Source organism: Urocitellus parryii, chromosome 11 (assembly GCF_045843805.1).
Source record: "Urocitellus parryii isolate mUroPar1 chromosome 11, mUroPar1.hap1, whole genome shotgun sequence".
In the NCBI taxonomy this organism is placed as follows: Eukaryota; Metazoa; Chordata; class Mammalia; order Rodentia; family Sciuridae; genus Urocitellus; species Urocitellus parryii.
In genome coordinates this window covers 49714622-49741780 of record NC_135541.1, presented here as the reverse complement: position 1 = coordinate 49741780, position 27159 = coordinate 49714622, and the positions used below count along the sequence as shown (strand labels likewise).

Below are 27159 nucleotides of genomic sequence, written 5' to 3'. Positions count from 1 at the left end.
CCTCTGTGTGTTTTGACCTGTACAACCTTCTTCCTTTGCACCATATGTATCCTTGTTTTTGGACCCCACAACTCTAGGCCATTTCTTACACTGACATGTTCAGTACCTCTTGAGGGCAGTTTGAGAAGCTTGTGGGACTTGACTGCAAGTGTGTTTTGAGGGTAATCAGCTATAAACTGTGCTACCATTGCCCACTGCAAGGTCTCTTCTCTAGGACTGACTTTCATATGCATTGCGGAAGGTGGCATCTGCTTGGAGGCAGCACTGTTAAGATGAACCGTCGGTGCAGAGGGTGGTATGTGGTTAGCCTGGACTTTTTGCAGTAATGTCATAGGAAGAAGAAATTTTAATTAAGTCAGGTTTATTTTCAGAGAGAAGTCCAGAATTCCAAAAGGACTATCTATGAAGGGGAATTTCCTTCGGGACTTTATTTTCCTTTAGATCAGTTTATTAGTTTGAATTATTTTGGTTGCAATCGATAAACTCCAGCTTAAGCTTGTTTTTTGACTTTAGGTGACTGGTGTGTTCATGCTGCCCTGGCTTTAGGCACAACTATTCAGTGGCTCAAGAGATATAATCGGGCCATTCTGTTCTCTCTCCCCTGCTCTTCTGTTTAACTTCATCAGCTGTGTTCTCATACTTGCTGTCCCTCATCACAGTGGCAGAGGTACCTGTCAGCAGCAGCCACCATTCTCATAGCTTTAAACCCCAGTGAAGAGCAACTCTTTGCCACAGTCATAACAATAATGCCAAGGAGTCATCTTGATTGATGGTTGCCTGTCTGAATCAGTGTGGCCAGTATCTCTTTGATTCAGGCATGTTCCTGTGTCCCATGAGAGGGCAGATCCCACCAGCATCACATAGAGGGGGTTCCCTGTGGAAAAAAAGGAGGGATTTTGTTACTAGAAGGAAGGAAAAAGAATGCCAAACAGATAAAATTTCCATGTACCAGAAATTGTTAGTTTGGAATCCATTAAACCTGAAAAGTTGAAAATTAGGTTCAGCCTTGGTGGCATTGAAAGACTGTTTCAAGTTTGATGTCATGATCAGAAAATCAGCCGTGAGCATGTGCCCAGGATGAGTGACGGCCGGCCCCACTGCAGGGTCTGGTAGGCAGCTCGGCCTGAGGATCTCAGGCTGTAGCCTGAAGATCTATAGGGGTCATTCTTAACCTGGAGACAGTGATTGGGTTTTTGTGTATTTCAGACCTTCAATAATTATTTATAAAATTATACATGTATGTGCTTGCCATTTTGACTTCAGAAAGGAATCAGGCTTTCTTTCCATCATTTCTTCCTTGGACTCCGCTCCCCTGCTGCTGAAGCTCTATTGCTCCACTTTCTCTGACTGTTTTAAATTTGGCTGGCTTGGTCTTAGGCATTCGTCTCAAGTCTTGGCTCCACTAGTGAAGTTTAGTGTCCACGATAAACACAGCGACTGATGGAACAGACACGGTGATGTCAGTGTCTGAGCACGTTACATTAAATTATATGTTGAGGTGTTCAGACATATGTAAACTTTTCACAGTCACAGTTACAATTTACCTAATGCCAGACTCTGCCAAGCATCCTATGTGCATTATCTGAACTACTTATTTATATACAGGGCTCTAATCCTGAGAACCTGGTCCTTTATACTACCCTCTGGTGGAACCAGCTCCTTCCAGCTGCTTCTCTGGGAATACAGGATACTTAACTCTTTTCTTCTCACCCCTGCCTACTATTAAGGGTCCCCTTTCCCCACCTTCCCACCCATAGGTGATAGAATCATAGAAGCTCAGCGTTAGAGGAGACCACTAGGATCAGTGGGTCTCAAACTCTGCTCTTTGGTTTTCTAGCTCATTCTTTTCTGAGGAGAAGAATGAGCAGGACTCAATTCCTTGGCTTGATTCAGTCACAGACATTCTACGGGATTCTGCTTGTCTGGAAGAACACTAAATTCAGGATTAGATGTCAGATAAGGTTGAGTACATGTTCTGATCCCTCTGCTTATCTACCTGTGTGACTCTGGGCAAGTTGCCTAACCTCTCTGAACCACAGTTTCTGTGTCTGTCAAAGGGACCATAATACCTGTCACATGGAGTTGTTAAGAATGCTGAATGAGGTAATATCTGTGCAGTCCTCAGCCTGATACGTGGCACACAGTCAAGGCTTAGCAAGGTAAACTCTAACCAGTACACTGTAAGACATGCTCATGGGCCATAATTAAGCCCCAGTTTGATTCTTGTCTGCCTCTATTCCTTCCAGCTTTATTCAGTCAGGTGTGTTTTCCCCATTTCCAGGCTACTTTTAGGTAGTGAAAAGTCCTGAGGCCACTTAAAGTCACTCCTCCCTACCCCCTGCCGTGAGTACACCTGCACATGTGTTGTTTTGGAAATCTGTGATGTGCTCTAGTCCATAAACAGTATTCATTCTGAGGGAAGGCTGCTTTCCATCCAGGACCAGACTTCAGGTGGTGGGGGAGAGAGAGGGTGCAGGTCCTTCCTGACTGCACTGTCACGCCTGCCCCTCATCCTTCTGAACCTGGACCTCTTTGTCCCCTGGCTTTCACTCTGGCTTTCTCCAGGACCACCTGCTGCTGGACCTTTCTCTCTGGGCCTCCTAGAACAGGGAATTGCCTCTTCTCCTTCCTCAGCATCTGGTTTCCAAGAGGCCCTCTTTTGGTGTCCTTTTACTCTCAAGCCCAGGCCTCCAGGTAGCACCTGTTCTGATGAGCCTGGGGCTACATCCAGGTGCACTGGGTGTTTGTCTTCCTTTAGCCCCCAGCAAGGGAGGGAACGAAGCCTTCTCCTCTGCTGTCTTATGCAGACTTTGTGGCCTCCTGCACATTTCACCCTGGAGCTACCTGGGAGACCCAGGTCAGACCCCTGCCTCTGGGCCTGACAGGGAAGGTCAAAGCTCTTTACCCCACCCACCTGGAATGGGGTAAAATTCCTAGGAATCTGAGCATTTCCAAGGAATCTTTCTCACAGAATCCTCTTCTCTTTCCACTGTCCTGACAGTTTGTAGCCTTCTTATGGGTCCTAGAGCCAGCTAGGTTGACTTCTTAGAAATTTCCATGTAATGGTCTGAGCCCTTTCTTTGGAATTTCCCATCAGTCTCATCCTGATGCTACTGTGGAAACTTCCACTTTAGCATTTGTTAACTCTTAACCCCTGACCCAGTCAGTACAAGAAACTCCTCTCCAGTGCCTCAGAGTGGTTCTTCATCCTTTGCTTGAAACCTGTCCAGGCATGAGGGCGCTTACTCTCCCTCTCTTCTCTCCCTCTCCCTCTCTTCCTCCCTCTCCAGTCCAAATCCATTGGATTTTCAGATAGCTTGAAGTTGTTGGAAAGGTGATATTTCTTCCAAGCCAACTAACTTACAGTAAAGTTTGAGGGGTCAGAAGGGGTGTGTTTGTGTGTTTGGGTGCGCGTGTGCGCGCAGAGTTTCTGAACTCACGCTCCTCATCTGAGAATATGGGCCTAGGTGGGAGGGTTCCAAAGTGAGACTCAAATACCCTGTTCTCTGAGACCATAGAGAAGCCTTTGATCTGTGTCTCTGGGTAGGTTTTCTCTACCTGCATGCCAGAGTGTACTTGATATGACCTCCACAGAAAGCTAGTGTGTATTTGGTAGCTGTGCTCAGTCACCGTTTCTCATGCTCAGGACCCTGACATAGTTTCTCTTGATCTCAGGGCTGATTTGCTGTGCTGCATGGGGGCATTTGGATCAGGGCTCTGTGAATAGTTTCTGAACTCTGCAAAAACCTCAAGCTTTGCAGAATGTGCCCCACCTCAATCCAAAGACCTTTCACCTTTTTTGAAGCTTTCCTTTAATGTTCAAATGTTCTTTGGAGTCATCAGTTTTCTGCCTTCTCTGGCTGCAGTACTGTGAACTCAGCCTCTGACAGCATGCCCTCCTTTGTCATTTGCAAGTTGAGCCACTATGATGTTGGATCCTGAAACAATTAGGTCACTCTCTGTGTTTAGGTCCCCCACCCATAATGAAGGCAGAACGCAGATGAGTAAATGATACATGCTAGCAAGATACTTGGGTCAGCTAAAGTTGGAGTCCCTCTGGGACAATGATCTAAGATTAATGTATAAAATGCTTTCCATCATGGACTGATTCCCTTGGCAAGACTGAGTAAATATATAGATGAGAATGATGGTTTTGTACTGGCTGTTTGGAAAGATGGCAGGATATAGCTCTCCCCTCCCTCATTTCCCTTCCCATAGACCTATCACATGGGCCTTGTGCCTAGATGATGTTGGAGTCAGAGGGCTCCGAAAGCACAACTGAACTCCCCTTGGATGACTCACCTGTCTTCTCTTGGCCTAAGAACAGAGCAGTTTCCATTTGGCCACTCAAAGGTCTGTATGCAAATATGAAATAGCTAACAGGCTATGAACTAAAATATGTTTTCTGTTTACCTACATTTTACAAGAGGGAAGTGAAATACTGTAGGCAGATAGACTAGGGTTAAGATCTTTCCTCAGCTACTGAGACACTTTAAACAGATGGCTTAGCCTCTCTGAGCCTGGATTCCTCATCTATTAAAGAGAAACAGAGATAAGGCCATTTTCCTCACAATATAGCAGTATTAAAGGAAATATTGCATACAATGAACTCAGCACAGTGGCCTGTCATTCAGGATGTGTTCAATAGATGGTTATCTATTGTTATTTGCATTTGACTATTTTCATAATTTCTTTCTCTTCTCCCCCTCCCCCGCTTTTAGTGTGTGTCTTGCTGGGGATTAAACCCAGGACCTTGTGCATGCGAGCCAGGCACTCTACCCACTGAGCTATATCCCCAGCCCTTTCACAACTTCTTAAATAATTTTTCAAAAAATTTTTAATTTATTTTTTGGTACTGGGGACTGAACTCCGGGGGACTCAACTACGAAGCCACATCTCCAGCCCTTTTTTGTATTTTATTTAGAGACAGGGTCTCACTGAGTTGCTTAGTGCCTTGCTGAGTTGTTGAGGCTGCCTTTGAACTCGTGATCCTCCTGCCTCACCTCCCAAGCCACTGGGATTACAGGCATGCGCCACCATGCCCAGAGAATACTTAAAACATTTAAAGCCCTAAAAAAGAACCCAGTTCTCCAGCAACAGGGTTTTTTTTTTTAAGTCAAATAGTAACTTGAGAGAAAATCAAAATATATGCATTTGCCTGCCTCATAGAGCTCATTAATTCTTTATTTTAGATGTTTTGGTGGCAGAGGCAGCATGGTAGGACCTGAGCTCAACAGCGGAGCCCCAAATCTATCACAGAATACCTGCAGGTCTTGGACAGGTCACCTACCTCTTAAAGCCTTAATTCTGCATTAAATGGGGATGGTACTGCATAGTGTTATTGAGAGAATTAAGTGAAATCATCTGTTTGAAGGGGGCAGTGGAAATGTGACATGCAGTAAGCACCCAAGTAATGATGGCCTTCAATTTCCCATCAAAGAAGTATCTCCATTTTACCAGTAAAGAATTTGCAGAAAACTATTTTCCTTGGGGTAAGTGACTCCATGAAGACATTCTCATGTATAAGAATTGTTCTCACTGTTTTGTTCAAGAAAAAACATTTAGTAGTTGATTTACTTATAAATACATAAACTGTAGCACATATGAAAATAAGCTACATTAATCAAATTAAACAACTTCCCATTTTTTTAGGCCTCACTTCATTACACTGTTAAGATTTTTGCCTCCAGATTAGGAGAAATTTATTATTTTTACAAGAATTGTGAAATTGTGTGATCGTGGCTACACTGAGCGAAATGCTCTAAACTCACATTAGTTTATTTTGCTGTTTTAATAAAGACCCGTGTAGGTGGCACCTTTGTGCAGCCCAAAGAGGTCTGAGAAGGCGCCATCACCTCCCATAGGTGGAAAAGGGAAAGAAGGCAGGGCCTGAAGTAACAGGATGACCCAAACTGGAGAGTGAGGCTGGGCCTGGCAGGTGTGGAGAGCCAGGCCACGGCAGAGCTGGGGTGCTGAGCGAGGAGGTGCATGCCTTCATATGGCACTGCAGATGCTCCCTTCTGCAGTTCCTCTCCAGGATTTGTCTCCATACAGGGGACAGTCCCAAGAGTGTGGAGCTCCAGTCCCACTGTGTCTTCCAGACTTTGTGCCCACACAGTGCCAGGTACAAATGTGTGAGCGAGGACTACATCATTATTTGTTCCACTAATTTTTGTAGTAGTGTTACCCAGGCCTAGGCACTTGGGGTGAATGAATTATCCTGGTGAGCACTTACGTTGGACATGACTCTCACCCCTTCCTGGGACTAGTATTTTTTTATATGAAACATGGCTAGTCAGGCAGAAAGGAATGGTGCAGCCTTAAGGGGAAGGACAGGTCTGTGCAATCAGCAGGGCTGCTTCAGTTGGCTGATCAGTGAGTGTCTGATGAGCATCTGCCATGCTCTCGGGGCTGGAGGAAATAGATGTTGGGCTGCTGGCTGCCTTGCAAGCTTTATTCCCAAGCTCCTCAGCCCACTCCCTGAGGCACGGCTGAGCCACAAAGCCTTTGAGAAGCCATATTTGCTATTTTGTGGACAAGGTTTGTGGGAGCTCCTTGCCAACTTGTTCCTCAACCATCAGAGCCTACCAGGAGCTAATGGCAGTTGTGAAGCTGAGCTTTCAGGGTCTTGCAGTGGCAGCAGCTCCTTCCCATTTCCTGTAGCTAATGTGGTACTCCTATTTTGTATTCTTGATATAAAAAGGACTCTCAAAATTGTATAAGCTCAGAACCCACAAAAACTGGATCTGTGCCTGGGTGAGGGAGAGTTGATGGGCACACCCTCCAGGCCTTTCCTCTGCTGTCTTGTGTGGCCACCTAGTCAATGAAGCTAGCATGTGTTTCTCTCTTGAGAACAGGCTTTAGCCTTGTGTGTGCCCTTTCTGCGGCTCAACCTGAGTTTCCACTGGGGACTCCTAACCCTTCAAGTGAAGGGAAAAGGAGACCCAGGGTGAAACTGCTATCTGGGCCCCTTCCTGGCCACCAGACACCTCCACGAAGTGGAAAGGTCCCACTATTCCTGCAGGAAGGGAAGTCGGGAGAGCCCAGACCTCCAGCAGCTTTGTGGTTGCCCTGAGAGAGGCCTTACAGAGGAGGCAGGGAAGGAGGGATCCAGGGTGAGGCATCAGCAGGCTGAAAAACACCCAGTGGAAAAATTCTCCTTTAAAAAAAAAAAAAAAAAAAAAAATCTTTGAAACTCTATCAACTTTGGCAAAACCATAGCTCTGACTTCAGGTTTTAGGAGAACAGGCAGGCTAGCCCACAGAACTGTGCTGATAGTGTCCTGCTCAATCTTAACCCTTAATGTGTTGCTTACCTCAAAAGAGCTGGAGTGCTTTGCTAATCAGTCAGAGTGAACTGTATTAAGAAGAAATGGGAGGGGCTGAGGTTGTGGCTCAGTGGTAGGGCACTCACTTAGCACGGGTGAGGCACTGGATTCCATCCTCAGCACCACATAAAATAAATAAAGTCATTGTGTCCATCTATAACTAAAAAAGAAATTAAAAAACAAGGGAGAGCCCCTTGTATAGGAATATCTTTGCAGCACTATGCAATTTCAAAGTGTGAAAATGAATTTTCAGTGAAATGCTGGACAATTTTGCCCCCTGGAGGAAAACTAGAGGAATTGTTTAAAATGGCTTCCTCTGTTCTCTCATCTGGAAAAGTTTGTCAGACTGTGATAAGCTCTTTTCTTTCTTTTTTGCCTTCCACCTTCCACCTTGAAACAATTACTCTAAACTTACTCCTTTATACCTGAAAAGAGTAAGATGGTTTAAATGCCCCCACGTTTAAAGCTCATAACTACTAAACCTGCAGTGGATGTTTTTGCAAAGTCTCAACCACCAATGCTAGTTGTAGCACAGCCTCACTAGTCTTGAGCTTCCTTTCCCTCCTTGAGATTGTAGCAGAGACTTAAAACCAACCAGCAAAGAGAAATTTTCAACCACAACCTGAATATGTTAGAAGTTCTAAATTATAAACTTCAACTGTGTTGCCCACATTGAAATTTTCTGATATAGACCTTGCTAGTTTAAATTGTTTGTGTCAGTTCATTTAACATTTGCAGCCAACAACTGCTAGCAAGTAACTTCCAGTCATAGTAAGGTTAACTAGTTAATAGGCATTTGACTTTTATGTCCTACATTTTTTGCATGTATTTTGTAAAGAAAAATGCAAATCAAATCAGAAAGATAACAGTTGAAATATAACAACCTTCTCATATATTTCATTGTTAAACCATGATCTTATCCTGACAACTTTTATTAAACCTTTGTTAATTATTCAGTTGCTTTTATTTGCTAGATTTGACCCAATTATTTAGCATCTATTGTGTCCCCTACAAATAGAGGCTTCATAATAAAAATCTCATCTACTGTCTTTTGTTCACCGAGTTGTATTTCCCATCCCGGGATGAATATGTTTATTGTCTTCATGTTCAGGATCTTCATCTTGTAAGTGAAAGATGCAATCAATTATATTAGTGGTGATTTTAGTGGTTTGTTTTCTTTCTGTGCTCTCAAGAGCACCAAGTTGCACTTAATATCTGCGAGCATGGCATTATGAGAGTGATGTTATTCATATATCAGATTAATTGCTTATTGGACACTGACTTTTCTTATAAAGAAAAATCATCTTCACATATTTCATAGGTTATTACAAATTATTTTTTCAGTATTTAACAGGCTTCTAATAATTATTAGTTTCTTGTCTTAATTCATTTCATGTAAACTAAAAGTTTGGATCTCATGCAAAATTAAAATTTTATCTTTTGCAAAAGAAAAAGGGTTTGGTCTTTTTTTTTTTTTTTTTTTCTTCACAGTATCATGTGTTTGTTTTTTGCCCCAAGTATTTGGAACCAATTTTCCTAACAGGCTTTACTTGGGGCAGAAGGAATGTGTTCTCCCAAGACAGGTTCCTAGGAGTCTCTTCTCCTTTTGCCCCTGGACTCACTCTGATAAAGTCCAGAGGTGATTGTGGGCCCCAGAGAACTGGAATCCCTGCTGGGCCAGAGTCCAAATTTTCTTTGTGAACACCCATCTTCTTGCCTATGTCCACAGCTGCCACTTCTGTTATTTAGAAAAGAATACACATGCACATGCGCACAAGTACACACACGTAGAGCCATTCATTACCTTACCTGTCCCCCTTTTCTTCTGTTGAAAGTAGCCATTATCATAATGTTGAGACAGCCTGATTCATTAATGGTCCCTTGATGTCAGGTAATTGCAAGGCTGAGAATGGTATGTAAATTCCCTTTAATTTCAGAGCATTTTCAAGCTTTCATTATTATTTGCAAATTGCAACATGCTGAAGTTTTGACTCTGCTAACTAGGATAGACTGGAAGGAGAGAAAGGGCAGACTTTGGAAATGGATACCTAGGACAGGTCTGAATCAGGTTAGTATTTTTATTCTGGGATGTTTTGCAGACATTTTGATGGAATTTTGTGGTAAGTATGGTTGTCCCTCAATACCCATTGTATATTGATTCCAGAACTCCAGTGTATGCAGATTCCAAAATCCACAGATGCTCGAGTTCTTATATAAAATGTCATTGGATGTACAGATAACCTATGTGCATCCTTCTGTGTACTTCAAATCTACTCTAAATTATTTTTAATATCTTATAAAATACAAGTACTGTGTACATAGCTGTTAGGCTGTATCATTTACAGAATAATACAGTTCAGTACAGACAAAGGGGATTTTTTTCTGAATATTTTTTCTTTCAAAGATTTAAAGCTGTTGATATTTTATTTTATTAACAACTTTTTAATAAAAAGCTATCACAACAAAGGATGAGCGTCTAGTTTACCTCAGGGTACCTAGCCTTGCATACTGACATACACTAAAATACATTTTAATTTGGAAAGAAAAAATAATACTGTATTGTTACTTTAATGGATTTTGTTTTAAGCTATGGTTATAAAAAGGGCTGTTCTTACCACAGCCCTGCGCATATCCATTTGCTTGTACTGTTATTCACACGTTTATTCACTCATTAGGTAACCATCCACTGAGTGTCCACTCCGGACCAGTGTGCTAGGTATGAGATGAGGAGCTCACGTAGAGACAGAACAAGAAAATATGAAATATGATAAGAGATCTGAAATTGAGAGTCACCAAAGGGAGTGCTCAGGGAAACAGAGAAGAGCCTGGTTGAGAAAGACAAATGAGCTCCTCAAACTGGGAGCATGGGAGCATGAGGTGGGGCCTTGGTGCCCTCTTCAGTTTCATCTTACAGCACTCTGTGCTCTGGTATCCATAAGTTCCATATCTGTGGATTCAGCCAACCACAGATCAGAAATATTAAAAAAAAAATGTAACAAGTCCCATCATTATGTACAACTATAATGCACCAATAAAAAGCGTAGAATAAAGAAAGAAAATTATTATTATAGAAATTATTATAAAAAAGCTAATAGGTAGTTGATAAGGAGTTCATTTAGAATTATAGCAAAATTATAAAACAATCCAAGATTCTACAATGAGAAAGTGCCTATGTAAAGTGGAACCTCATTACAGTAATTAAAACTAACGCATAATCCCCTGTGTAAAGTGTACCTTGTACTCATCAGGAAAAATCATATTAACAAACCCAGATTGAGGAGCATTCTACCAAATAACTAGCCCTTATTCCTTAAAAAAAAAAAATCAATATTTTTGAAACACAAAGACTCAGAGTGCCCCAGGTTAAAGAAGGCTAAAGAGAAATGACAGTTGAACAGAATGTATAATTTAGGATATTCTTTTGCTGTAAAGGACATTTATTTGGACAATTGGCAAAATCTTTTAAGGTTCTAGATTAGGTAATAGTACTATATCAGTGTTAATTTCCTGATTAGACTAATTGTAGTGTGGTTATATAAAAGAACCCCTTATTCATAGGAAATGTACACTAAAGTATTTGGGAGTAAAGCAACGTCGGGTCTGTGTGTGTGTGTGTGTGTGTGTGTGTGTGTGTGTGTGTGTGTGTGTGAATGTGTAGGTTTCTGGGGAGTGAACCCAGGGGTGCTTTTACCACTGAGCCACATCCCCAGCCCTTTTTATTTTAATTTTTTATTTTAAGTCGGGGTCTCACTAAGTTGCTTAGGGCCTAAGTTGCTGAAGCTGGCTTCGAAGTTGCAATCCTCCTGCCTCAGCCTCCCAGGTTGCTGGAAATACAGGTATGTGCCACCGTGCCTGGCCTTCCTGTCTCTTTCCCTTGCCTGTGCCCCAAGGATTAGGTGGTGTTAAAGTAAACACAGTGAAATGTTGACATTGGAGGGATCCAAATCTGGCTGAAGGGTATCAGAGACTTCTTTGTATTATTTTTGCAGTTCTTCTAAATTGAAAATTAGGTCAAAATACATTCTAAGCCAGGTGCTGTGTTACCCTAGCCCCTTGGGAGGCTGTGATAGAGAATCACTTGAGCCTAGAAGTTCAAGACCAGCCTGAGCAACATAGTAAGACTATTCAAAATTAAAAAGAAAGAAAGAAAGAAAGAAAAGTTTTAAAGCACAATGTGTATAAAGAATTTATCATCCATAGGGGTAAGTTTTTGCTGAAGAGGAGCAAAGAATAAAATTGTGTAGCCAAGCATCATTTTAACCACCTTAGAAACTCATGTAGAAAAGATTAGAAGAGGGCTGGGGTTGTGGCTTAGTGGTAGAGTGCTCACCTAGCATGTACGAGGCACTGGGTTCGATCCTCAGCACCCCATAAATGTAAAATAAAGATATTGTGTCCACCTAAAACAAAAAAAAAATTTTAAAAGAAAAGATTAGAAGAAAATAGAGCCACATGTCAATTTTTGTTATTTTTCATTTACTTTAATGTATTTTATACATTTTCTCTAATAGCATGTACTTCTTGAAAAACAGGAGGAAAAAAAAATATCACAGAAGCCCTGAGAGGATCTTAGTCTCACCACCATGCACTCTATTCTAGCAGAAGGAAGCCACATATGTATGTATGTCTGCACATACACACACTGTTTTGTTTGGATTTTACGTATCCACAGAGACTCGTGTGTTGACGGCTTGGTCCCAGTCCAGCATTGTCAAGAGGTGGGACCTTGGGAGGTGTCTAGATCATGAGGTCCTGACTTCATGATGAATTAATCCATTTATGTATTCATAGCTTAATGGAGATTGGAAGGTGACGGAGACTTTAGGAAGTGGAGCCTGTGGGAGGAAGTAGGTCATTGCGGGCATGCACTTAAAGGGCATATCTTGTCCCAAGAGCCTTCCTCCCTGCCGCCACCCCCCAGTGATTATAGGATCACTGATTCTGTAATCTATAGATCATAAATTTCATAAATTATAAATGTATATATAAATTATGAATTTACATACTATTGTAGACTCAGTTATAAAAACTATAGATTATAAAAGCTGTAGATTATAAATTCGATAATCTATAAATTTATAGATCTCTTCAATGATTATAGAATCACTGTAGGAGTTGACCTGATTTACTCCTGCCTCAGAACACCAATGTGACATAGAAAGGATGGAATGAGGGGGTGTCCATACTACCCCATTTGGAGTTTGCTATCTCTTATGTATTCAGTGGAACTGCTGGGATGTGTTTTATTCATTTGGAATCATAAATAAACCAGTTGTTTTTGCAGGATCCAGCTATGTGTTTGTATGTTTGCATGTTTGTCTCTCTGTGTATCTGGAGATTCAGAGTCACCCCCAAAGCAATGTTGTTGAGCAGTGTGCTCCTTGTTTCCTGGAACTTACATTATCTTTGAGCTATTCACTGAGGCCTGCTATCCATTTCTGTTTTGAGAGCCTAAGAACCCCATATATAAGTTTTTTAATCTACCATATTACTAAATCAAACAGAGGTAAAACAGTTGTTAAGAATCCCACAACTGGGGACTGGAGTTGTAGCTCAATGGTAAAGTGCTTGCCTAGCATGTGTGAGGCATTGGATTCAGTTCTCAGCACCACATATAAATATATAAAAGGTTCGTTGTCAACTAAAAATATATTAAAAAAAAAAAGAATCCCACAACTGGGTTGGGTTGGAATCCTTTTCATTTATCTTTGGACCTCCTTAACCATTTTAAAGTTATCTTGTGCATTGTTAGCAAGATTGCATGAGCTGATGTCAGTGCAGAGCACAGCCCAGCATGTAGTGAGCATTCAGTAACTGCCAGTCGTTGTCCACAAACACTGACCAGCAGGAGACTTGTGGTCAGACCTGGTTTCCAATCTTAGCTCCACTCCAAAGATCCAAAAGTGAAAAGAAACTGAGCTGTAATGAGACTTTGAGAATTTTTTAGTGTCAGTATGGGGATATAGCCCAGTGGCAGAGTGCTTGCCTGGCATTTATGTAGCCTTGGGTTCCATCCCCAGCACTGCAAAAAGGAAAGGGGGGAAAAATTAGGAAAACATAATTTTAAAAAAGAAATCTTTTAGTGTCTAGCCCATTAACCTCATTTTTAGAAACTTAGACTTTAAAAGGCATAAGAGCCCTAAGTTTATTGCCCATAATTAAATATTCTCCCTCTCATTTTTAAAGCAAAACTAGTAATCACTGTCCCTTGTAGAATTGTTTTGAAGAGGAGGTGAGTTAGTGTACCGCAGGCTGGGTCTGGTGGCAGAGTGAGTCCTTAGTACACATGAGCTGGCATAGTTACCAGCAACTCCCTGTTTATCTTTTCCTCTTGTTTGACTGTGAGGGTAAGGACTTGTCCTTCTTGCTTATTATGTCCCCACCATCTGGCATGGTGCCTGACGTAGGTGCTCAGTCCATGCTTGTCAAACAAATGGAGTAAGTGTCCTCCTGCAGCTAGGACATAGGCAAAGTGTGACTTCAACAAGTGCTCTAACTCCAAGGTCCTGGTTTTCTACACAATTCCCTCCTGGCTTCAATTTTAGAGAATTGCTTCATTTCCCTGTACCTCAATTTCCTAACCTTGACTGTTCTCCTTCAGGTCCAGGCCCTAGCACTAAGTATGCCAGACTTTTGAGGAGACCTGTGTTTGCGCAGAGTGGCCACTAGGTGTCGTGGTTGGTTAAATATCAAAGAAGGAAACAAAGGGAGGGAGGAAGCCTTGAACAGATTGCCCTGTTGAGAGTGTGGGGGAGTGATAGCCCTGAGTGAGCTGGCTGGGCCCCTGGGGAGGCACAGGACAGGAGTTGCACATGTGGACTTTGGAGCCAAGCATGGATTATGGCCCACAGCTCTGCTCACTAGGACCTCAGACACCAACTTCACAAGACTCTTGCTGCGGGAAATGGTGCACTTCGCTCAGCAATTGGCCATAATGAAAAAAGGGCTCCACACAGCTGGTGGCTGCCATGGCTAATTCTGGTATTTGATACTGTGAAACAGCTTTTCTGTTCCCTGCCAAGCCAAATACCAGAGCTAGCAAGCTGTGTGCCTCGCTCCCTGTTTCACAAAACCATGTTCTTAATAGTGCCTTAAATAGTAGAGTGGATGCTTCCTCGGTCCCACGTTAAGGGGCAAACTAGAATATTGCAGGGACATCAGAGCTTTGAGGAGGGTCACTGTGGATTGTAGTCAGCACAAGGCATAGTATTTTGTACACCACTAGGACATGGGGTAGAGAGAGAGAGAGAACAGACATTGTCACAAAATGTCCCTTATTGAAAGTTTTCAAGGAAAAGATTTCTTTGTTGCCTGAGCCTTCATTCACATCCGGATATCTTATTTTTAAAAATAATTTGAGGAGACTCCTCTAGAAATAACAACTACTAGTTTTTGTTGCACACTTAGTATGTGCAAGCTGTTATGCAAAACACTCACATGCATTCATCCATTTAATTCTCACAGTGGCCCTAGGAGGTTGGTATGGTTGGTTATTGTACCCATTTTGTAGATGAGGAATTTGAGGTACAGAAAGATTATAATAATAGCCAACAGGTATCCAGTACTTACTATAGGTCAGACATTATTCTAGGAGCCTTAAGTACCATTCTCATAGTAACCAAGAGGCAGGACCTATTACTACCTTCATTTTACTGGTGAGAAAACTGAGTTTTAGAGAGGTTAAATAGCTTTGTAGAGGACATTTAAGGAAAGAGTAGACAAATCAGAATACAAAACCAGACCCACCTAATGCTAAAGCACATTTTTAAAATCATTGTGCTCTACCACTTGCCACAGTTCTTTGTATGCAGTAGGTACTTTATAAATGTTTATCAAAGGGAATAGTTAAGAGACTATAATTAGCCAACAGAGAAGACTCACTGAGGAGGGACTGTGTGGGCCTAATACTCCTCCCACTCAAAACCACACCTTTGCCTGCCTCCTTTAATATTATGGGTTACATATGCCATCCTGTGTACTAGAATTCACTCCAAACTTTTTGTTAAGTAATAAGGCACGTTTCCCTCAGAGCAGTCAGGAAAAGCCTGTCATCATGGCCAGTGTTTTCAGGAAACACTTCTACAGGGAGCATCTTAGCTCACTTTACTTGCTTCATATTTTTCTGGCAGACATTTCTTGGGTTTGTTTGTTCAAACAAATTAGACAACAATTGTGTCCATCTCTATAGCCTCTAAGAGTCAGGACTGAGGATTTTCAGTGCAGCCCTATAGTGTGGCACCACTAGTGTGTGCCCCCGTGAAGGGCTTCCAGGTTCTGACACCAGGCCAGTGCCAGGGGCCATGAAGACTGCAGGAACCCACCCACTGCCAGGTTGGTGAGCTGGCCACTGTTACCAGACTAGTGTTACTGCAGTCTGAGGAGGGAAAGCAGGACTCAGGCTGCGTTAATCATTCCTTAGGTACATAATTCAGTCCCAGGGATTTGGGTACTTGTTCTTTTTAATATGTCGCTGTAATAGGAAGCCCAAACAAAGCTAGACCACAACTTCCTCATCAGACTTGAGATTCTGAGCCCTGAGGCTGGTTTTTACAACACCCTGCCCACCACTCTGTTGGCATTTTCTGTGACCTGAGCCATCGCTAGTAGTTCTCAGACTTCTCAGCCCTCTCTAGCATCTTGGGGACCCAGGCTCAGCATTCTCAGGGAAAGCAGTGTCTTTGATACTGAACTTTCTTGAAAGCAAGACTGTTTCCAAATGCCACCTGTCCAAGGAGATGGAGGGACAGTCTGGCACTGTGGGAAGGAAGGTAATATTCAGTTGGTAAAGCAAAGTCCTTAAGAAAGCAGGAGACGTGAGGTTGAGCACCTGGGTGGAAAGGCTCCTGTTTGTCATGGTCTTGTCAGCCCTCCTTCTTGTCACCTGCCATCCGTGCCTCTCCTTGCTCACCACCCTCCGCCCCCCACAAGTATGCATTTAGAAGCTGCTTGTTTACCTTGTCATTAGAAAGCTAGTGGACACTTGAGTAACGGAAGGTGATAGACTGAGGAGGACTCTGGGCTGTTATGGATGTTTCCTTTCTCGTTCTGACCACCTGTTCCTCATGATCCTTTCTCATTCTGGCCACCTGTTTCCTCATGATCGCATGCTTAGAGAAGTCATACTGTCGGATGGAGGAAGATGCCTGTGGCTAGAGACTCTGGGCTGCCCAGGCCCCGCCCGATCACCTAGAGCTCTGTCAGCAAGGCATCCAGGCTGAGAAACTCTGGTCCAGAGAATCATAAGCCTCCAATGCAGAGACCCTGCAGTCCAATTATTTGACTTCAGAGGTTGTGAGGCCCAGTCATTGGTGGGACTCATGAAGAAACCGAGGGTCGAAGAGGCATGGCCACTTGAGCTGGTCACAGAGCATTTTGTGGCTATGCCTGGACCAGACCCATTCCTGTGCTTACGTGGCTGTGGGATGGGATGAATAAGAAGGCAGGGCTCCACATCACACATGTACGTACACATGCACACATCCTCTCTCTCACGAGATTCAGCGAGAGCTACTGTGCCTCTTTGAAAGAGATTCTGAGCCCTGAGGCTGGTTTTTACAACACCCTGCCCACCACTCTGTTGGCATTTTCTGTTAACCTGAGCCATCGCTAGTAGTTCTCGGACTTCTCAGCCCTCTCTAGCATCTTGGGGACCCATATTTCATTCAACAAAGTATTGTGCAAGCAAAAAGAAAATCGACAACCACTGTATTCTATCATGTGCTTCCAACTCAAATCCACTGCAGTCCTGAACCCAGAAGATGGGTGGTTGGTACCCAGATCCGTGACTTTTGGGCAGCAGCCACAGCCGTGTGCTCTCGGGGACCCATGTCTGGTATCATTTGTCATGAGCCTGTTTCTTTCCTGAGAAGACCCTGGTGCTCCACAATGAATCTCTGTGGCAGTGCCTGGGTTTCCCAGCCTTCAGCCTTTTCTCTCTTACCCCAAATGCTGCCAGAATGAGCTTTTTATAAAACTGATTTTGGCCCTCTCCTTTTTATTTCTTTCTTCTCCTCTGTTAGGTTGATGAGTTTCCCCTTTGTGTACAGATGCAGTGTGGATGTTCCCCTGGGAGGCCTTTCCCAAGTCTGGAGTTGGGATCCCTGGGATCCCTGGTGTACCTTTTACCTTCCTCGTTGGACATGATCACATTGTTTTGAAGTTGTTTTACTTCCCTGCAGGCCCTGGACTCAACCCCTTGAGGACAGTGGGTCTGTCTGGTCAGTGTTAGAGCCCCAGGGCCTGTACAAACAAGGTAGGCCTTTAGTGCACATCCAGTTTGGCCCCACTGTATGAAACACCGTTCTGCTTGTTCTATTTAAAGCTTTCGCATCTTGGTGTATCAAAGCTGTCACATAAACAAACAGAACCTTACCACTAGGGATGTCCTAGGACCAGGTTATATTTAGCACAATTTGTTGATGATTACTGTTCATCGTTATGACCCTAGGACATTATAAAAGTCTTAAGTGCTCTTGACTCATCAAAGGCAAATTAAATTATTCATTTAGCAAACATTTTGAGTATGCATTTTGCACAAGCATGTGCTTAGTACAGTAAGGCATGTAAGGATGCGTAAGGTAGGTTTTTTCCCCCTAGCAGGGACCATGGGGCTTTTATATTGTTTGTATTTCTGCCTATATTGAATTTAAAAATAATAAATAAACTAAGTAAGCCCCTCAAAGAAGGCTCCCTTTGAGGGCAGTGGGACCCAAAATGAAAACAGTGGTGGCCCATCATTCAAGCACAGAAGTGAGATAAGCCCCAGTCTCTGGAAGATACAAGGATGTATTCAATGCAGACCTGCCCTCCTAAACCCACAGTCCATAGAAGAAACAAGATTTGTACCCCAGTGTCTCTGTTTGAGATACAAGTAACAGAAAATCCAACTCCAAATGGCTTAAACCAAAAGGGGACTTATCTTCTCATATAAAAGGAAGTTCATGTGTAGAAGTTCACTCCTGTTTACTGAGTAGCTCATAGACAACAAGTTCTTTTCATCTGTTGCGCCATCCTCCAAGCATCATCCTGCCCTCCTTGTGGGTTGCAGGCATCCCAAGCCTTCATACCAATGCCAAGGCAGTCAAGGAACTACTTGCGGGGCATCTCTTTTTAAAATGAAGAAACTCTGAAAGACCCCAGTTGACTCCCCACACCATGTCTCATTCGTCAAAACTTGAACACATGCCCATTCCTGAGCTCATCCCTGACAGTCAGGCTGGGGCCACTTATATGGACAGACTCATCTGGATTTACCTGAATCAAAGGACAAAAGAATGTCATGCAAAGGGGAAATGTGAGAGATGGCTGTCAAGTAGCAAGCTAGAGTGCCTGCCACGGAGGGAATCATGAAAATCCTTGCATTGTTCAGGGCCCTTGCACAGTTTGCTGCTGCTGGAGAAGCCCAGCAAGCATGGCCATTGTTCCAGGGAGGGAAGCACAGCAAGGCTTGCCCCCAGCAAGGCTTCCTGGAAGAAGTGATGACCATGTTATGGAAGAAGTTTTTAAAAGGGAGAGACACAGACTGTCTTTAGAAAGACACTCTGACCTGAGAAGAGATTGGAGAGGGCCATTCTGGAAGGTAGGGAAGCTATTGTGAGTCGTGGGGGCTGCTCAGTCTCAGCCAAGGCAGTGACAGTGGAGATAAAAGCATACCAATTTGAGAGCAACTAAGGAGGTAAAGTAGGCAAGACCTGGAGATGACAGAAGGGGCACCATGAAAGAAAGGCCTTTCCAGAATGAACCCAGGGGTCTGACTTGGGCAGCTGCTTGGATGGCAGAGCATGCCACTCCCTGAGCACAGCAGTCTGTGGTGAGGACAGGATTGATGAGTTCAGGTGCAAGATCGAGCTCAGTGTGTGGGAGGAGGGCGGGTCAGAAACCAGCTAAAGAGGTGATGAGGAATGAGCCATGCAGAGCCCTGGGCCTTGCTGAGAGGTCATACTTGGTCCCTGAGAACTTGTTCAGAGATGGTGGTGAGGAGAGAGGGACAGCAAATGCTGGAGGCAGAGGCAGAGAGGTCACACCTTTCCTGGCCCAGGCAGGGACAGTAAGTCATCATACGTAAAATGGGACACACAGGGAGCACTAGAGGAGAGGTCAAGGGGACACTCTAGAGTGACTGCACCTGCCCTGGGTACAGCAGCCTCACAGAGAGGAAAATAAGCACCTGCTTTTAAGTTGGCAGCTTGCTTACATACACTGTCACACTGAACACCCGCTACCTGTCCGGCTGGGGCAGGCTCTCATTGACAAGTGCTGCCACAGACATGCTGAACCTGCCCGAGGCATTCGAGGCACTTCTGGAAGTAGCTGTGGGTTCTCCATCTCAGGCCAGTGCTCTTGTTTACCACAGATCCCTTCAGAGGATTCTCATTCACCACTAACCAAGCACTTTCCTAAGTGCTAGGGGTATAGAGCACAATTCTATGAGGGAGGCAGAGAGGCAGAGAAAAGCACAAAATATATATAAAGACACAGCATGAAGGCAGCAACAGAACCCAGCAGCCTTGACACTTGCCGTGCTCTGAGGCATTTGGGTGCCAAGAACAGGCTTGCTCAAGTCACTGGGGTGTGCCCTGGCCCCAGCCTGCATCCTGGCTCACATGCCCAGCACACTTAGCTTTTGATGAAAATAGCCTCCAGTGGTAGCCATTGTCACAGTTCATCTGTTCATTGTAGAGCATGAGTTGAAACTCAGAGCCTATTTGAAAACACAGCTTTAAAAACAAAATTCTTTCAACATATTTACACAACACCCACTTTGTATTCTGCAGTATTTCCAGTGCTGAGCATCCACAGGTGAGTAAGACAGGTTTTGCCTTCAGAAGTTGAGTAGGAAATACAGTCACATCAACAGACCATTGTGGACAAACAAAGTGCAGTGATGGCTGACCTGTGGCTCAGCCTGGGGGTTGTCAGGGAAAGTTGTGGAAGCTATAGTACAGATCAGATTCCAGCTGCCTTTCTCTGCCTTAGGATTTTTCTAAAGATACAGGGACATATTATGGCAATTCATATCTAACAGTATGCGGCACATAGTGACAGCGACTGGCAATGAATGCTAGCTCATATTATTTGTAACTCAGATTATTGAAGGGATTAGCTGAGAAGAATATAAAGAATGTCACTAAAATAATGACACTTTAGTTAACTGTCAGTTGCACTAAGGTAAGAAATTGAAGAGTAGGAAATCAGTTAAAAACAGGACTAGTTCACTGTTTTCAAGTTATATGCCATCTACAGTTGGTTAGAGTTGGGAGTTGAAAAGAGGTGTTCCTTAACTCACCTCCGCTTAATAGGAAAGAGCACTGTGATCTATCACTGATGTCTGCTAAGGTGACAGGAAGGGAAGAGGCAGCTACACACCACAGGTCTGTCACCCTGAAATTAGAATAATAGTTCAACTAACTGGGATTTGACTGCATGCAACCTAGAACCCCAAACCCCTATACACTGACAGTTTTTATAGACAAAAGTTAGCAATCATATTTGCAAACTGTCTGTTGGAATACAGATACACTGAAACCAGTCTGGAATACTTGGTACCTCTAGACAGCTGCCCTTTTACTCTGCCCTAGAAGCAGAATAACATCCTGAATCACCAAGCAAAGATGAATGCAGGGTAATTAATTGCTATGCTGATTCAGTTATATTTCTTCCAGTGATAGGAAAACAAGGGAATATATATTAGACTCTCCAAAGGAGCTGATCCAAGCAAAATGTTGCTAACAAGAATATCCTGTTATCCAGAAATTCTCATTAAAGGGTCATCCCAGTCGATCAACGATGAGCCATGTGGAGTTACCAAGATGTGCAATGGAGGAGGGAGGAGACTGCTCTTTCTTGTCTGGATAATAACTTGCTGAAAGGCAGATATGATACAAAACACTGGTACTTGTCACGCTTCATAGTCATGAACCTGACATCTCTGTTGTATCCAGTCAGTGCTGTTTTAGGTTAGAAGGGCAGCTTTGAACTCCAAAATATGGGGGCAGGGAGTCACATTTCATTTTGCGTGTGTGTTTGGGAGCTTAGGTTTGGCAGGGGATCCTGTTGGCTTGTTTGGTTTGGGCTCTTCTGCAGTGTCCACCTGATAGCACTTTCTACCAATTTTAGAGATGACAAGAGACATCTTGTTTGTCATACGGTAAATAAGTTACATTTCTCTTTTCAGAATACCATTGAATGGGAATAGGGCCAAGGTGTGGCTCTTCAGGTTACCTAAGCATCAGGAAGTTGTTATAGGGGGGAAGTGCAACATGGTTTTTGTGTATATGTACTTTGGTCCTCATGGTACAAACCCAGAAGCTCTTATCTGGGCACCCACCCTAGACAATGAACAGTGCCCTCTGGAGCTGCCATTCTGCAGGCTCTGAAGAAACTGGGCACAAAGACCCCAGACTGTCCTCATTATTTATGGGCCATGCAGATGAGGGTATTTGTCCTTCTTTCTAAGCCACCAAAAGCTTCCCCCCATAGATACTGGGTAGTGCTATTCCCAAAAGCAAATGATTAAACAGTATTCCTGCACCAAAGTGACAAGGTGTCCTGAAGATTCTGTCGTACTATTGAACCACTATGCTTTTAGTTGTAAAGCTGATGTCAATCATTTATTTAGAAGAATATACGCATTTGCATATGGATATTTAGATACTTAGTGGAATATATTCATACACATATATTTAGTACCTGAGTTTTGATTTTTACTACAAATCTTTTTTTGGAACTAGGTAGAATGTGAGTTGGTATATATGTACATGTGCACATATGTGTGTAATGTAAGTGGTTGGGAAAATCTTGAGTAGCTCGAATAATAACTGAAGTTAAAAACATTTTTACTACAAAAGGAAAAACAAAAGTACATGCATTTTTTTTATATGATGAGCAAAAATAATTCCTTACTCTGCCTCTTCAGTGTTATTTTTAAGTACCTAATGTGTAGATTTTTTTTTTTTCCTTTTTGTACAAGGGATTAAACCCAGGGGCCCTTAACCACTGAGCCATATCCCCGCCCTTTATAGTTTTTTTTTTTTTTTTTTCAATTTTGATACAGTGTCTTGCTAAGTTACTTACTTAAGTTGCTGAGGCAGACTTTGAACTTGCAATCCTCCTGCCTTAGCCTCCTGAGCCCCTGAGATTACAGGTATGCACAACCATGCCTGGCCTAATGTGTAGATTATTACCTGACGCTACATGTAATCTCATAAACCATGAAAATACAACTAATAAAGGAAAATCTCTGCAAATTAATGTTGCTGTAATTACAGTGGATCATTAAGGTAAATTTAAAGAACTGAAATATATTCTGCAGTCTGCAGACTCCTAAAACAAACCCCTTGTTCTGTTGTGCATGCTGTATTCTGAGAAGAGCTTCCCAGGGGCTGTGATCAGTAAGCAATTGATTGCATCTGGACCCTTCCTGATGATTCTGTGACTTAGCACTGCCAGTCTGACGGGAGTCTGAGACAAATGATAGAGCCCAATAAGAATGTATATAAATATGCAGAGGATATTCTGAGAACTGAGTGGCCTGGAAACCTAAGCCCCAGTTATAACACTGTTTCTATGGGAAAACATGCTCAGTAAGGACCTTCTTTGAAACCCACTTTTGAAACCCTGCCGATTTATAAGTTGGGGGCTAATGATATAAAGTGATCACCTACTGGTCTGTAGAATTCTCAGCACTAGTCTGTCATCAAGCGTTTATTGAGTAACTGCTGGGTGGATTAGGCCATGATAAGCATAGCAGGGAGAAACAAAAGAAATAAAGGAGGGTTTCTGCCCTCCAGAAGCGTGCCCCTAGTCGGAGAGAGAAAACCTGCCTACAAAGCAACCTGAGAACTTTTACGATGCCTGAACCTACAAAGCAGGAGTCCTGCGGGCAGCAGCATGAAGGAGAGATGTGAGGCAAGTGTGGTTAATCAAGAAAATGCGGGGTTCCACCCGCGGAGCATGCTCCCTATTCATTTGTAATCCCCAGAGGCACACCAAAGACTCTTTCTCATTCTTCCTGTAGAGCCGAGCACAAGCGTGAAGCTGTGGCTGCAGTGACTGTCATATGATCCCAGCGTGCCAAGCAACTCAAAACCACAACTGGCATGTGGCATTACCTTATTAGGAAAGGTGCAGGCTTTTCTTTCTTCTATAGTTTTTTAAGGAAGACCAAGGCTCTCAGCAGGCTGGGCGATGGGTCCCTCCTGTCTCAATTGCTAGCTCTAAAGCACGCCCTGATGAATCAGAGCCTCTGAGAGCCTAGGATTTGGAGCCTGACTTGATGTGTTTTTGTGTAATTTTCTGGGAGAGTCTGCAAAGGAGACAGGCCTTAACCGGTGACTCAGTACCAGAGGAACAGAGCCCTTGCCTTATTTGTGAGGCTGAGCTGTTGCTTTCATTCCCAGCAAGCTTTGAGTTCACCAAAAAGGAGAGAGGAAATTGGCAAGAGAGACCAGTTGGGGGTAAAATTCCTGAATGTGGGGCTGTGGTGCATCCCACTGGGAATGCTGACAGCCTGTTCAGAGGGGGGCGTGGCTGAGCTGCAGCCAGGTAAGGCATCTGGATCAACCAGTCTGGCCTGACTGGAAGCTCCTAAAATAAGTTCTTTGCTCTGTTGTGCACACTGACTTCTGAGAAGTGCTCCCATGTAGCTGCAATCAGCAAGTAATTGCATCTGGACCCTTCTTTAGGATACTGTTAATTTCGCTTTTAGAAGTATTGAAACTTCTTCATATGCACTTAGGGAAAGGATGGCATTTCTGTCCAAAGGGTTTATATCATCATCATCATCATCATCAATAGCCAAGAATGTTACTGTGTTCCAAGTCCTGGAAGCACGCCCTATACTTTGTCTCACATAACTTACCTTATAGCCCTGGAAGGGATTTTACATTACTCAAAAAACTTGCAATAATATTATCCTAAAATAATAATTTTGCCCTAATTAAAAGTTCCATTTTGCAGATTTGAAAGTTAAGTAACCTATCTATAGCTTCACCACTCACAAATGACAAAAACAGGACATAAACCCAAACAGAATTATGAGACTGTTCTTCTCAGGCACCTTTTTATTTACCATTTTCTATAGATTTTACTTGTGCTTTTATTTTCCTCAACTCCTTGGGAAGAAGTAGAGCTCCCTGCCCTGCTCCGCCCAGGAGAGTAGGAAGAGGGTGAGGCCTTGGAAAAATAAGTCTGAGATGAATTTATTTTGAAAAAGGAGGGTTTGTGAGGGAAGTGTCGAATTGGCCGGCTGTGAGGGAGAGGCTCTTCTGCACTCTGCAAGTGCTAGGGAAGAATGTGTGGAAGTGAGTGGGAGAAAACCAGGACCGGACAGGATCACGTAAAGGAAGTGTGAGAGTCAGCAGGAAAGGGCAATCCTGCCTTCCAAAGTAAAATGTTAATGATTTGCACTCTGAAGCCTGTCCTATCTCACAGGTTCTCTGCAGTATGCTCAGCTCCCTTGTTTGGAGGGAGTGTTTTCCCTTGCAGAGAACAAAACCAGGACGTTTATTCCTGAGTTTCTGTAGGGACTGGGTGAAATCACCACTGGAAAAACAAGAATGGCAATGCATATTAATTATTTCAGGACTCTCAGAGGGTGCAGAGAAAACAGCTGCCATCCCAAGGAGGGGTCACTGCACTTCTTCCTGCACCACTCTCCTAGCTGCCCCCAAGCCCTAGCTCTGCTGCTTGTGCCCTATTTGTATTTCTGCTGAAGATCCTATACCTTTTTATGTCTCCCTGAAAGGGGGGAGGGGACTGCACAGATTTCCAGAAAGCTAATTGCATCTTCCCAGTGGCCTCCTCTGACTTTTCCATCTGATTGATCTTTGGTAGCCTGCCTCCTGACACCCAGGCTTTTCTGCCAGCAGCCTCTGGAAAGCCCGGAATTTCTTACTGATCCTAACCAAACACTTAAGTGCCCAGGACATAACCTTTTCAGAAGAAACATTTTTGCAAGCAGAAGAATCCTTTAAAATGAATTGTAAAGTGAATTGTAACCTGCTCTGCATGTTCCCTTCATTTAAAAAAGAAAGAAAGAAAGAAAGAAATCCCCCTAAAAGGAAGATTCTTTATCCCTCAGCTGTCCCTCCTCCCTTCCCTGCAAACTAACAGTCTCTTATTCTGATGTGGCAAGTTCTGTAATTATTTGTCCTTTGCAGATTAGGATAATGAAACATTTCAGCCACTCTGCAGGTTCCCACTTTGCCCCAGAGAACAGAACTATGCGCTCCACATCCTTTTCCTTACAGCCAGCAGCATCAAGTCCCACCATATCTCTGCCTTGGCACCCGGAGCCACATGGTTTGCATAGCGAACATTCCTGGACAATTGAAGTAGCCAGTTCAACCTCCAGAGCATCCCCATCAGTTTGTGGGTGTTTGTTCCGGGGAGAGGGGGAGAGATGGTGACTTTCATGGTCCACACGTGATGCTGCACACACACACACACACACACACACACACACACACACATCCAGATCTTTAGAGATTATCTAAAAGTTGTGTTGCTAAAGTTAGCATGTAAAATCAAGCATTTGAAGTCCTTCAGTCTTCTTATCCAGAGCAGAGAGTATTAATACTTGCTTCTTATAATGCTACCCATCCAACCCAGTGTCATCATATGCCCAAGTTCATCTGAAATTAATCTTCACCAATGAATATCCATCATGGCACACCTTTCTGGCAATAAATTCTGGTCGTGACTGATGCCTAAGGAGGGAGACTTGAACACTCTTATCCCAAAGACCCAGCCTGTAGCACCCCATGCTCAGAAGATTCTTTAGGCTTTCAAAGCTGCCTGTTGGGAATTATTTGCAGTGTTGTATGCATGAAGGTTGGATCCAGAAATGACATCAGGTAAGGTAGGAGTAACTTAGTTGAAATGCACCAATTTTCTTCTATTCATTTGGGAGGAATGAGAGCACACCAAAAGAAACTATATTTCTAAACTGAAATTTAAGCATTCTACATCAGCTCCACCACCTTTCTTTTATCTCTGTTTAACCTTTCTTCAGATTCTAAGAGAATACATGTTTTAGAACCTTAGAATCAAAATAGAATTGTACCCTCCTTGAATTACTTAGCAGTACTCACTGGGTTTTCAGCATGATTTTTTGCACATATTTTAAAAATCAAACATCAACTGGCATATTTAAGCTAGACTCCCTATCTTTAGAAAAGTTTCAAAAAATTGCAGATTCTCCCCCCCCCCCAAGTGGATGCCCAGTGGGGAGGCTCCTAGGCACCTCTCTATCCCTCAATGAAGAGTTGATATGACCACCTCTTCCCCTGGGCAGCTGCTTGCCTCCAGTGCCCTCAACCCCATCCCAGCCTGGGTCACTTCTGAGGCTCTGAAGAATTGGTTACTGGAAAAAAGGGATGTAAGAGGTTTAATTTTAAAAAAATTAAAACTATCTTGTAACTTTGCTTTTAGTTCTGGTGATTTAAGTGCTCATTGAGTTTAGGGAGGGGGAATGTGGGCTTTTTAAAAACATTAGGAATGAAGGAGAAAAGTTCCCTGGTATATTCTTAGAAGAACCAACTTAATTATGCCTTTGTCAGCAGGTAGTTTATAGGGGAGTCAATTTAAAAAAGGAGAAGACTCTAGCCTTTAATTATCCCGGTTGGTATTCAGCTTTAGAAAGTCTATACCTGCTGAGTATGTTAATTTAGCCACTTTATAGTATCTTCACTGTGTTTTCCCCACCCAAACCACCTCCCTAAAGAAAAGAATCTAGAAGTTGGGTGATAAGAATGGCTTTAGCCCTATGGATCTTCTTGTCTAATTCTTACTACTTTGGGCTTTCATTAGCCTCTCCATCAATTCATTAGCTC

At 43.2% G+C, this 27159-nt stretch overlaps 1 protein-coding gene across 5 annotated transcripts in view; it reads left to right on the top strand.

Annotated features, from left to right (window-relative positions):
- Gng12 (G protein subunit gamma 12) overlaps positions 1-27159 on the top strand; it is a 120813-nt gene that overhangs the window by 54870 nt on the left and 38784 nt on the right. Inside the window, exon 1 of one of the 5 annotated variants that reach the window (XM_077803692.1) lies at positions 11865-11944. The exons of the other annotated variants lie outside the window; for them this stretch is intronic. Coding sequence (XP_077659818.1) covers positions 11911-11944 — 34 coding nt within the window. The 5' untranslated portion in view covers positions 11865-11910. Of the gene's footprint in view, positions 1-11864; positions 11945-27159 lie in introns of those variants that run through there. 5 annotated transcript variants of the gene reach the window in all.